The 13908-nt window shown below is 33.8% G+C and overlaps 1 protein-coding gene across 5 annotated transcripts in view; it reads right to left on the bottom strand.

The window, feature by feature from the left end:
• Positions 1 to 9615, bottom strand: part of LOC128546144 (uncharacterized) — a 35876-nt gene extending 26261 nt beyond the window's left edge. For 2 of the 5 annotated variants that reach the window (XR_008367629.1, XM_053526078.1), the window contains exon 1: positions 9363 to 9615. Coding sequence is in view for 1 of the 5 variants with exons in the window: in XM_053526078.1 (XP_053382053.1) it covers positions 9363 to 9462 (100 nt within the window). In the remaining 4 variants the exon portion in view is untranslated. The remainder of the gene's footprint in view (positions 1 to 9362) is intronic. The other 3 variants (XR_008367627.1, XR_008367626.1, XR_008367628.1) reach the window with 3 other exon arrangements.
• Between the last annotated feature and the right edge of the window lie 4293 nt (positions 9616 to 13908).

The raw sequence follows: 13908 nt of genomic DNA, 5'->3' as shown, positions 1-13908 counted from the left end.
AGATGGCCGCCTGTTTTGAGACAATGGTTTAATATATATCTTTCATGGATATCTCTCACAGATTTAAAGACAGAAGTACCAATCTTCTTTTCTGCACACTGTCACTCTATGCCCTTTATTTTGATATATATATATATATTTTTTTTTTTTTGGTTGAATTTAACGTCGCACCGACACATGATAGGTCATATGGCGACTTTCCAGCTTTAATGGTGAAGGAAGACCCCAGGTGCCCCTCCGTGCATTATTTCATCACGAACGGGCACCCGGGTACAACCACCGACCTTCCGTAAGCCAGCTGGATGGCTTCCTCACATGAAGAATTCAAAGCCCCGAGTGAGGCTCGAACCCACATCGATGAGGGGCAAGTGATCTGAAGTCAGCGACCTTAACCACTCGGCCACGGAGGCCCCTTTATTTTGATATATAAACATAGTTATATTCCAAGGTCAAGGTCAAACTTGATTTTTGGGAAAATATGCGATTGTGATCTGGGTATTTTCTTTTTTATGCGAAAGCTACCATGCTAAATGGGAGAAAATTTACACTAAAATTTAGACTAAGGTTTGCTGTTTACAAAAAATATATTAGTAATGTACAAAGTTTAGTTTCTATGGAGATATCCTAGATTGCAGACTACATGTTCGTCGCGAAAAATAACCACATTTATACCAGTTGTTTAGTAAGAAGCTCTTGAGCAACACCGTCTTAGTATTTATTATAAATTTCATATTTTCATTTTGTAAGACAGAAAATGATTGTTCTACAGTAACTGCCAATCGAAAAGTGTGTTTGTTAAAAAAGAAACGCCTTGAATGGTGTTAGTTAAATTTGGGGCCCTTAGCTCAGATGAAGACAAGGTATATAAGGTTGGAACGAAGAAAAATGTATAATCACAGACCTAATTAGGTAATTCATGATCAGTACCCCATAAAGTGTGTTTGAACATGTACTACAATGAATAACAAAAATTTTATGTGTTGGTCATATGACTCATATATACTTGTTCACAGTTTCATGATAATTCTATGTATTCGGCTACAGTTCATTAAGGATAATGCGGCAGTCACGTAATGCAATATTTACTTATTTACTTGTTAGCTCGACTATTCAAAGAATAGTCTAGCTATTCTTCTCACCCTTCTCACCTACTCACACCTTGGTTAAGTTTTTGCATGCAAGTATATACAGCTATCATTTAAAGGCATATAGCTTTGAAACTTATTTTTTCTTTTTCTAGGTCAATCACCAACCTCACTGGGTCAAGTTCCATAACTCTGACATGTATTAAATGGTTAAAGTTTTACATGCAAGTTACTATCTCCAAAACTAATGCAGATATTGAATTGAAACTTCACGTGTCTTCGGGGTTATAAAACTAGTTGATAGCACCAAGTCCCATAACTCTGACATTCAATTTGGCCAAATTATGCCCCCTTTTTGACTTAGAAAATTCGGGTTAAAGTTTTGCGTGCAAGTAAAAACAACTATTACTAAAAGGCATATAGATCTGAAACTTATTTTTTCTTTTCCTAGATCAATTTCCAACCTCACTGGGTCAAGTTCCATAACTCTGACATGTATTTTGGGCAAATCATGCCCCCTTTTGGACTTAGAAAGTCCTGGTTAAAGTTTTACATGCAAGTTACTATCTCCAAAACTAATGCAGATATTGAATTGAAACTTCACAAGTGCCTTCGGGGTTATAAAACTAGTTGATAGCATCAAGTCCCATAACTCCGACCTGCATTTTATCCAAATTATGCCCCCTTTTGGACTTAGAAAATCCTGGTTAAAGTTTTGCGTGCAAGTACATACAGCTATTACCTTTGGCATATAGATTTGAAACTTAATTTTTCTTTTTCTAGATCAATTACCAACCTCACTTGGTCAAGTTGCATAACTCTTGACATGTATTTTGGGCATATTATGCCCTTTTTGGACTTAGAAAATCCTGGTTAAAGTTTTACATGCAAGTTACTACATGTATCTCCAAAACTAATGCAGATATTTTACATGCAAGTTACTACATGTATCTCCAAAACTAATGCAGATATTGAACTGAAACTTCACATGTGTCCTTGGGGTTTATAAAACTAGTTGATAGCATCAAGTCCAACAACTCTGACCTTCATTTTGGCCAAATTATGCGCCCTTTGGACTTAACAAATCCTGGTTAAAGTTTTGCATGCAAGTACATACAGCTATTACTTAAAAGCATATAGATCTGAAACTTATTTTTTATTTTCTAGATCAATTACCAACCTTGCTGGGTCAAGTCCCATAACTCTGACATGTATTTTTGACAAACTATGCCTCCTTTTGGATTTAAAAAATTCTGGTTAAAGTTTTACATGCAAGTTACTATCCCTAAAATTAATGCAGATATTGAACTGAAACTTCACATGTGCCTTTGAGGTTATAAAACTAGCTGATAGCATCAAGTCCCATAACTCTGATATGCATTTTGGTCAAATTATGTCCCCTTTTGAACTTAAAACTCTTTTGATATTTAACATTTTGGGTAAAATTTTCCTGCTATTGGGACAATATTTCGAATAGTCGAGCTTGGCTGTCCTACGGACAGCTCTTGTTTTATATTTAAATTTAGGTAATACAGCATTCTGTATATCCATTGTATTACATATTTATGTCAAACAAAGTATATCCGCTGTATCACATATTTATGTCAAACAAAGTATATCCGCTGTATCACATATTTACGTCAAACAAAGTATATCCGCCGTATCACATATTTACGTCAAACAAAGTATATCCACGGTATTACATATTTTTGTCAAACAAAGTATATCCACTGTATCACATATTTACGTCAAACAAAGTATATCCACTGTATCACATATTTACGTCAAACAAAGTATATCCACTGTATCACATATTTACGTCAAACAAAGTATATCCACTGTATCACATATTTACGTCAAACAAAGTATTTCCACCGTATCACATATTTACGTCAAACAAAGTATTTCCACCGTATCACATATTTACGTCAAACAAAGTCTATCCACCGTATCACATATTTACGTCAAACAAAGTCTATCCACCGTATGACATATTTACGTCAAACAAAGTCTATCCACCGTATGACATATTTACGTCAAACAAAGTCTATCCACCATTTCACATATTTACGTCAAACAAAGTCTATCCACCGTATCACATATTTACGTCAAACAAAGTCTATCCACCGTATGACATATTTACGTCAAACAAAGTATATCCATTGTATTACATATTTATGTCAAACAAAGTATATCCATCATGTTCTATAAGCGAAATCTAGCATTTAAATTTTGTCGAAATAAGAATATAATGAATGACGTGACTGTCACATTATCCTTAATGAATGTACATTAAGCATCGTTAAACACTTTTCAAATGTTCCAAAGCTACAAAACATTAATAGTGAGAATTAGTTAGTGATTGTAAATTTCTTTCTCTCGATTAGTTTGAATTTACCAACACAATAGAGAATTTAGTATGTGATGTTTTGTTTCTTTTTATGTACATGAGTTGTCATCATATACACATATTAAATGTTTTCTTTAATCAATAGATACTGGCTGAAATATTCGAAATGCAATAAACTATTTTCGGACTTGTAATTAACATTTCATTGATTCTCCACTAAATATGAAAATTAAAATGTTGGAAAACTGAAGAAAAAATGAACTTCAAACTTTTTAGAACATTATTTTGAGGTTTAATGCTTATATAACAGTGAATGAATACTAGAATTTCTTAGCTTTTGTAGATAAAGTAGTCGGTATTTAGACTGAAATTAAGTCATAATGAATTAATATTTTCATTTTAGACAGATACGTTATTTTTTTTTTTGTTTATTATGGATACTGTAAAAAGAAAGTATTACTCAAATAACTCACTAATTCTTTATGACAAAAGTGATATTTAAGCAAATATCAAAATAGCATCAAAAATTAAAGGGAGGTAATAAAATTTAACATCCAAACCCCTTGTCCGGGCTGTAACTCTGCTATCCTTAAAGGAATTTTGAAATAACGTAAGTGTTCAACATAATGAGATGACATGTCATGCACAAGTACCAGACCCCTAGTTCCAAGATCAAGGCCACACATAGAGGTCAAAGGTTAACAGGTTAGTTTCGTGTCCGGTCAATAACTCTGCCATCCGTGAAGGGATTTTGAAATAAAATGGCATAAATGTTTACCATAATGAGATGTGTCGTGCGCATAACCTAGACCCTTAGCTCAAAGATCTTTCAGGTCAAGGTCACAAAATGATTCATACATTAACTATTCTGGCATATTTTGCACAGACAACTGTAGCATTCTTTGGGGGCATTTGTCACTAATAATGACAGCTATTGTTTCATTATCATATAAGAAGCTGTAGAAAAAAATACACTTATCATGTTAATATCCAAATTCATATCAGTTTAATCTGACAGTTTTTTAGTAAAATAATCATAAAAATTGATTTAAAAACAACATATAGCATTCTTTGTGGGCATTTTGTCATGTAGAAATCGTGTCAATGTTTAATGTGCGTGATTTTTTCTAATAAACTTGTAATGGTAAATGATACTCGGTTGGAAAGAGTAGTAAGTATCTATTTTGATTTAGAGTATTATTTATATAATGGCGCATATGAGACAATATCGTTGCTTTTGCAATTGCTTGATAAAATATTGATTATTGCATGGTGAAATATAAAAAGCTACGGATTTTAAAACATAATATTAAAGCACATTAGGTTCATGTATTTAGTTCTCTGGCTTCCCTAAGTTATATAGCTTATAATCTGTCGAATTTTCAAGGGACAAAAATCTAACAGTAACATTTTATGCAAAAGCCTTTTTATTCAGGTAAAATTCCTTTCCATCTAATTTTTGAAACTAATAGGTAAGAAAAATAAGTTTATTATTTGTCATACATAAGGGTAAAATGACGTTATTTCAACTCAAATGTATGCATCCGTGTGTTGGACAAGGCAAAATCGTCCACATGAAAATTATAATGAAGATGTGATTTGCTCAAATGTGTCAAACACATATTTTAATCTGATTTTTCTTACTGTACAATAGTTAGACACATGTAAATGGCTCAGCATACTTTAAGTTGTATTAGCAAATACACACGTGGGGCAGGATTTTCAATTATTTTATATCACCTTAAAATTATAATGTCCAGTATGGCACGTGCAAGTTGTCTTATTTAGAAAATGCTTTTAATCTAATTTTGATGTTTTAGTGTCGTCAGATATTGGTAAGTAACTTTGTATGCAAATCAAAGTACTGATAGTACAGTACTGATGGAAGTTGATTTATGTAAAGAATCCATTCCAAAAAATAGCACAAGCACTTTGATAATTAGAAAACCAAATATACTAAGGACCTGATTCGGCTAACCATAGCGTCAATATGATCTTGCACTTTGGTGATATATACAGTTAATTAAACCCCAAAGTAAAGTAAAAAGATGTGAATTTAAGGCATGCAGCTGATAGTTATTCATTGGTTAATTACTGCGCCATTCGTATATATATATATTATATAGTCAAAGTATGATGGACTATTTTTTATGGGCATGAGAACATGTAAGTTTATGATCAAATTCATGGCGGCCTCAAATGTTGTGTTAGAGAAGGCCAAATTTTTCGGTCTGTAACGATAATGACTTTAGAGGTGGTAAATTATTCTGCGTTGGACTATATTGTACAGTGGGTAGATATGAAATAGTTGCGAGACAGTCGATTTCTGATTAAATTCTGCGCGGTTACATACAGAAGGTGATAAATCACCTTCCAAAAATTGAATTATTGTTGCATTTTATATCCGTGTGTTTAATGTATGACTACTACAGCGGAAAGAAGTAACCATGCAAGCAAAAATACACACAGATAACGACTTTAACTTTATTCTGCTGGTTATTATCACACGTTACCAGGCCACATACCACTACACAAATTTTGTATTAATATGCAAGTTGTTTATTTAACAAGAGCTGTCCGTAAGACAGCCAAGCTCGACTATTCGAAATATTGTCCCAGAAGCAGGAAAATATTACCCAAAAAGGTTAAATATCAAAAGAGTTTTAAGTTCAAAAGGGGGAATAATTTGACCAAAATGCATATCAGTTATGGGACTTGCTGCTATCAACTAGTTTTATAACCCCGAAGGCACATGTGAAGTTTCAATTCAATATCTGCATTAGTTTTGGAGATAGAAACTTGCATGTAAAACTTTAACCAGAATTTTCAAAGTCTAAAAGGGGGCATAATTTGCCCAAAATACATGCCAGAGTTATGGGACTTGATCCAGTGAGGTTAGTAATTGATCTAGAAAAAGAAAAAATAAGTTTCAAATCTATATGCCTTTTAGTAATAGCTGTATGTACTTGCATGCAAAACTTTAACCAGAATTTGCTAAGTCCAAAAGGGGACATAATTTGGCCAAAATGAAGGTCAGAGTTATGGGACTTGCTGCTATCAACTAGTTTTATAACCCCGAAGACACATGTGAAGTTTCAAATCAATATCTGCATTAGTTTTGGAGATAGTAACTTGCATGTAAAACTTTAACCAAAATTTTCTAAGTCTAAAAGGGGGCATAATTTGCTCAAAAAACATGTCAGAGTTATGGGACTTGACCCAATGAGGTTGGTAATTGATCTAGAAAAAGAAAAAATAGGTTTCAAATCTATATGCCTTTTAGAAATAGCTGTATGTACTTGCATGCAAAACTTTAACCAGAATTTTCTAAGTCCAAAAGGGGGCATAATTTGGCCAAAATGAAGGTCAGAGTTATGGGACTTGCTGCTATCAACTAGTTTTATAACCCCGAAGACACGTGAAGTTTCAAATCAATATCTGCATTAGTTTTGGAGATAATAACTTGCATGTAAAACTTTAACCAAAATTTTCTAAGTCTAAAAGGGGGCATAATTTGCTCAAAAAACATGTCAGAGTTATGGAACTTGACCCAGTGAGGTTGGTAATTGATCTAGAAAAAGAAAAAATAAGTTTCAAATCTATATGCCTTTTAGAAATAGCTGTATGTACTTGCACGCAAAACTTTAACCAGAATTTTCTAAGTCCAAAAGGGGGCATAATTTGGCCAAAATGAAGGTCAGAGTTATGGGACTTGCTGCTATCAACTAGTTTTATAACCCCGAAGACACATGTGAAGTTTCAAATCAATATCTGCATCAGTTTTGGAGATAGTAACTTGCATGTAAAACTTTAACCAAAATTTTCTAAATCCAAAAGGGGGCATAATTTGCTCAAAATACATGTCAGAGTTATGGGACTTGACCCAGAGAGGTTGGTAATTGACCTAGAAAAAGAAAAAATAAGTTTCAAAGCTATATGCCTTTAATTGATGGCACTATTGTATGTTCTTACAAATTACTGTCACTAATGTTCAGTTTAAAGATTTAAAATACACTTTATGAAATGAATCTGGGATTCAATGTTTTGAATAGATATACATGAATGTATGTAACAAATGATATGCACAATATTTCTGAGTCACTAACACATGAAAAGAATAATGGAAATTAAATGAGTTCTTAGTTATTTTATGTCAACTTGCTAACTAAAATTGTCACATGTAATGCGCCATTTATCATCATGTACCCGTTATACAAATTTAGTGCTGTCTAACCTTCTGGCTAATAATTAAAATCTTAAAATGTATGTTTTGTGACTAGTACTTTGAAATATTCTTAGTATATAACCTCGGCATATTTCAGTTTTGTAAATGTACTATAGTAACTGTTATTTGTGGCTGTGACATAAAATAAACGTATCTAATTAACATACATGTTGATTTTCGTGACCTCAAATTTACCATATCTATATCCTCCTACCAGCAGTGGACAGCCTTATTGATATTGATATAAAATATTTTTTCAATCAAAATTTTTATACTAGGGTGAAAAAAATCGAATGAAGAGGATTAAATTACAGATATTACAAGCCTTTAATAATATTTTTGACATAAAGGTGACCTTTTACCTTGAAACTGACCTTGACATTGAATATTTTTGATATGTATGAATATGATTCTCAAGTGATGTTGAATATACACACATTAAAAAAAATTGTTTACAATATTTATACAAATAAATAACCAGTTACAATATGTATAGTTGACTGCTTTCCTCATATTTGGCGGCCATCTTGAATTTCTGGATTATCCGACCATTTTGATTGAAATGAAATTTTGTTTTGTATATTCTGCAGACCCTGACAAACATTTTGGTATATAAAAGTTACTGTTTACAGACGTAGACCAGTTTACCCCCAAATTAAGCATGCTATGCTGGTTCATTTCCTACACTATTAGTAGCAAATTATTAATCACAATAGACTAGTCTCACTCACATCAACTGTTGATATATGTTGATAACAATCAAATACCTTGATTGTTTGTTCCTTATATTTCTCAATTCAGGGTTATTTAAGAAAAAAAAATGTTGTTGCACTGCATTTGCTACACAAAATGATGTACATGTAGTAACTTCCAAGCAAAACTTTAACCTGTATTTTGCAATTCCAAAACTGGGCATAGCTTTGCCAATAATACAAGATGCACCTTTCACCATGTTTTATCTATCACAATAGCTTGTCTGATGTTTCAGTTCAATATATGCATTGTCTTTTGAGAGAGCAATTTATATGCAACCCTTCAACCCAAAAAGGGGAATAATTTTGTTAAAATTTATTTAAGAGTTATAGAACTTTTCCAAGTTAAAACGGGGCATATATCAGGAAATACTGCACTTAGAGTTAAACAATTTGTCACACTAATTAGCAAGTATAACATGCTTCAATTGATTGATTTATTTATTGTGTTGTGTTTAACGTCACACCGACACAACCATATGTTATATGGCAACTTTCCAGCTTTGATGAAGAACACAGGTGCCCCTCTGTGGATTATTTCATCACGAGCAGGTACATGGGTAGAACCATTGACCTTCCATAAGCCAACTGGATGGCTTCCTCAGGCATATGAAGAATTCAGCGTCCCCAGTGAGGCTCGAACCCACATCCATGAGGGGCAAATGATTTGAGATGTTTCAATTCAACAGAAGATATCTGACTTAATGACAAAATAACCAGTACAGATATAGACACAAAACTTTCTTATTCTTTGAATAGTTGAGCTGAAATTCAGCTTTATAATTTTGTACCCTGGACACTATGTTATATTGCAGTATGAAAATATTAACAGTTTATATAGATGAAATAAAAATTGATTCAATGCCTTATATTTGTTATCACACTTACTGATAAAATTAATGCATCCAACATATACCATGATTTTGTTAATTGACAGATTATCAAATTACCTGTTCCAAGAACCTGCTGAACTCTGATGTTTCCATGAATAACAGACATTCTTGTCCTTAGCATCTTGTATCTACTGTAGCTTGTCTTTCCTGGGACCATTTTCCTTTTCTTTATCCTGTAAGACAATCTTAAAAGATATAACCAAGAAAGAGTTTAACTGCCAGAATAACTTCCAATATACATTTATCACCCTTTATTACATGTGACATCTTCGAAACATTAAAGCTACTAGCAATAATGCATGAAGCCAAGTTTGTGATTTATTTGTGCCTTTTTTCCATATTGGCAAACTGATATAATTTCTAGACAATATTGATACAAGAGCACCGCCTTGCGGTTGCAGACGCTCATCTGATTTCTTTTGTCTCTGTATAATAGAAATATTGTCCTACCCATGATTTCCTAAGTCCAAAAAGGGCCATAATTCTTGACAAAAGCAGGATGGAGTTATGTTTCTTGCTGTACAGAGTCAGCTTATGATGGTAAACAACAAGTTTCAAAGTAATAGCTTTGATAGTTTAGGAGAAAGAAAATACCTAAACATAAAACTTAACCAAGAAATCTGATATTTTCTAAGTCTTAAAGGGGCCATAATTCTTGCAAAAAGCAGGATGGAGTTATGTTTCTTGCTCTACAGGGTCAGCTATTGATGGTGAACCAGTGTTGCAAGTTTCAAAGCAATATCTTTCATAGTTTAGGAGAAAAGCTGACCTAAACATAAAACTTAACCAGGCAACAGTGACGCTCATCAAGTGATGACAATAACTCATCATTTTTTCTTTCAAAAAAATCAGATGAGTTAATAAGAACAAGAGCTGTCTGTAAGACAGACAATGCTTGACTATTCCAACTTTATTCTCCGAAGCAGGGACAATCTGCACATCACCTTGATGAGGTGATTATTTGACCTAAGTTTCATATGAATCCTTTAAGGGAATTAGGAGATACAGAGCAGACACAAAATGGAAGGCTCAAACCTTTGACTTTCAGTTGTGACCTTGACCTTGAACCAGCATAGCTGATTCATAGATTCTGCACATTGCTTCCATGAGGTGATCATTTGACCCAAGTTTGATGAAAATCCTTCAAGGGGTTTAGGAGATATAGAATTTTAACATGCTCTATAGTAATGCCCGGAAACCATTTTTTCATGAATATTTTTTATCGGGAACTGCCCATATGAGCTAGAATTATGAAAAAGACAAATAATATTTTATACAACTGTAAAAAGATCGAATGTTTGCGTCAAATTTATTTGTCCCAGCCACACGGAAAATTGCGACAACAGAAAATAGAATAATTAAGCTTAAGTCATGGACAATAACTGGCTAATCGAACAAATTATGAAATATTTTGGCATATTAGTATTGTTGTCACAAAGAAAATAAGTTTTCTTGTTGATAGTGTGTGTATCGTCTGCTAGTCGTGAAGTAAAAACATGAAGCCTTAATTTTTAAACCCTCCAGACAGGCCTGTCTTGCGCATGCGCAATAAAAACGGAAGCTCCGCAAGTGAAAATGTAAACGGGTAACTATGCGGAAGGATTTCCACGATTATTATACTCATACGATTACCTGTGAAAAAATAAACTTGATAAACTTCTCCAAAACAAACGTCTGTATGATTAGGCACAAAAATATTTAGACTAATCGCGAAAAAAGAGCGTTGCGGGAACGTGTCCGGGGACTACTGCTGTCCGTGGACTACTTGCGTGCCAGTATACATTATCTTAAATATCAAGATAGGGCCTAAATCAAGTTTTTGTTTCCATTTTTTTTTTGTCGACGGTGTACAAATTTAGGTCAACAGCATGATATATGCACGGCTGTGCTGTATCAGTTTTGTGATAATATTTCATGAAACGTATAATGCTTTTTGCAGAGTATTGATTTCACTCATTGTGATACGCTTGTATATTTTGTTTCATTTTTATGACTATTTTAATGCATGACATACTACAGGTTCTATGTCAGACAAAAATGTAACATTTTGCAATATATGTCAAAATGTGCAAGTTCTTTATTCACAATCCATAGAAATATAAAAGTAATAAATAGATGTAACTGAGTTTTAAATTGTGTTATTTCTTTATTATATCAGTATATATCCAGCAGTTACAATATTCTTGCAGTGATAGGGACTCTGTTCAAGGAGCTACATTCTTTTAGTCATTTTAATATGTTTCACCAGAGGACATCTTGTTTGTCCAGAGTCCGTCAGTTGTAAAAATTGAGATCCGACAAATAAGGTGATTTTATCATGGCAGTAAGTCTTTCACGTACTAAGTTTCTCTTGAGAAACATTTGGTGTTGTGACAATACAAATGCATAAACGTTCGTCATTGTGTACAGATAAAAAGAGAATTATTTTCGTGACAATCCGCATCATTTTAATCTCACCTAAACTTTGTATAATTATGTGGATTGTTCGGCGTCTATCGACTTACGTCTGTCGTCATTCGTGCAACTTTAAACATTTGACTCATACATTTTATCCTCAGAAACAGAAGACCTCCCCCCTACACACACACCAGGGTTCGCTCAATAGGGAGAGCGTTGGTCTACGAATCGCGGAGTCGAGAGTTCAATTCCTGGGCGGGGAGTATGTTCTCCGTGACGATTTGATAAAAGACAATGTCTCTGAAATCATTTATCCTCCACCTCTTATTCATGTGGGGAAGTTGGCAGTTACTTGCAGAGTACAGGCGTGGACTGGTACAGAATATGGGAACACTGGTTAGGTTAACTGCCCGGCGTTACATGACTGAAATACTGTTGAAAAACGGCCTTGAACCCAAAACAATCAGAAACAGATAGAGGAACTTTACAGGATTGTATATGTCACATCGCTGAGCTCTTGCTCCTCAGGTGTTAGGAAAAAAAAACGATTTTCCTATACAAAATTATATAAAATAAATCACTCCATTGGCGGAATCTATTTTGACTTCTGCGACACGGAAATATTTTTAAGCTGGCCTCATTTTCAGTGCAGAAGACGTTGGTCGACGTGATGTGTCTATAAAAAAGAAACTCTAAGTTGATGTTTCTGCAAAGAGTTCATGTGTGGTAAAAAATGATATATTCGTGTCTTTGTTCATTAATTTCATATATTATAATGGACAGAACCGCGAATTATAATTATTATTATTTCAACTCATCTAAAAAAGCAAGATGAAAAGACCCTCGCATAAATAAGGGGTTCATATACGTCTAGATAATTTCTTCATGCCATAATGACACATCAAGTGTAATAATTGCTCTAGAGTCATTTTAAAAAGTCTGCCATCACGGCCAGTACGTTTATTGACTTTTTCATTATAAACCTTTTCTTCATATTTATCTTTGTGTTTTCAAACTTTCCAAAATCTGGTATCCTTTGTATTGCTTTTTCATCAACAGTGTAAACATCATTTTAGTATTGATCTAAAAAAAAACAAATTAGCAACCTTTCAACGGCCATAATGATGTTACAACAAGACGTCAACGTCAGAACGCTCCTAACATTTGGGACTTTTATGATTACGGCGATTGATGCACACTGCACCATCGTCAGCCTTAATGACCTTTTAACGGCTATAATAATATCAAATATTTTCCCAGGAGCTACAATTCAGATACAAATTACTGTAACAGATGTTAGTATGATACGTTTGGCTTGTTTGTTACATTTCCCGCCATTTCTTGGGTGTTGCAGAAGACAATTTACGTAACATGATTCGTTTTGTCTCGTTTCTGAGTTATTGAAAAGCACATTCGCTGACCTGGTGCGTTAAGCTTTAGGCAGACTACTAATGAGAAGACGCTTTTTACATAACACTATGTGCCATACTGTCGTTCCAAGGAGTTGATCAGTTGATTGAAAATTCCACCAAGCATTAATTAGTCCTTCCATTTCAAAGAAAACAAAAGACGTCGCAAATGAAGATTTTATTCATTTAGTAAATATCTCAAGATTGTATTACAGACCAGCTAGTACCCCAGATGTTATCACTTTTCTCTGGCTTCTCCCTCACTGCTCTGTACTATCTATCAGAGGTGTTCCGATTGTCGCCGGTGATCGAGTAAGTCGGCGGCATCGATTCTGACCACAGAGAACTGATTGTAGTCGTTACATGCCTTCCTTGAAAAAAATAATCAATTTGAATTGTCTATGCTTTTTCAGATAGCCCTTGCTGCTTATCGTACATCTTTGCGCGATTTAAATCATCTTTGAGTTAATTTTTCAAAATATCTGATCTGTAAGGTTGAAGGTCGGTAATTCAAATCCTTCATTGTTTCATATTAAAGCGACAACTTCATGTCGTCTTAATGTATCTTTATTGAATACGTTTCTTTCTACATCAATTTCTCATACAAGTTCTATCATAAATACACACAAAAAAATGAAAAGAGAATAGACGACTGAAGAGGTCCTAGTGATGTACAAAACTGACCATATGGGGTATACACATAAAAAACATGCAGATTGTATTCTAGCAGTGAAAGCGTGTGATTGAATACACGAATTGCGCTTTGGACTTCTTTCGATTTACCACGGAAGAACATT

This window comes from Mercenaria mercenaria, chromosome 16 (assembly GCF_021730395.1).
Source record: "Mercenaria mercenaria strain notata chromosome 16, MADL_Memer_1, whole genome shotgun sequence".
Taxonomy (NCBI): domain Eukaryota; kingdom Metazoa; phylum Mollusca; class Bivalvia; order Venerida; family Veneridae; genus Mercenaria; species Mercenaria mercenaria.
Note: the sequence above shows the minus strand (reverse complement) of the source record. Positions and strands in the feature narration are given on the sequence as shown.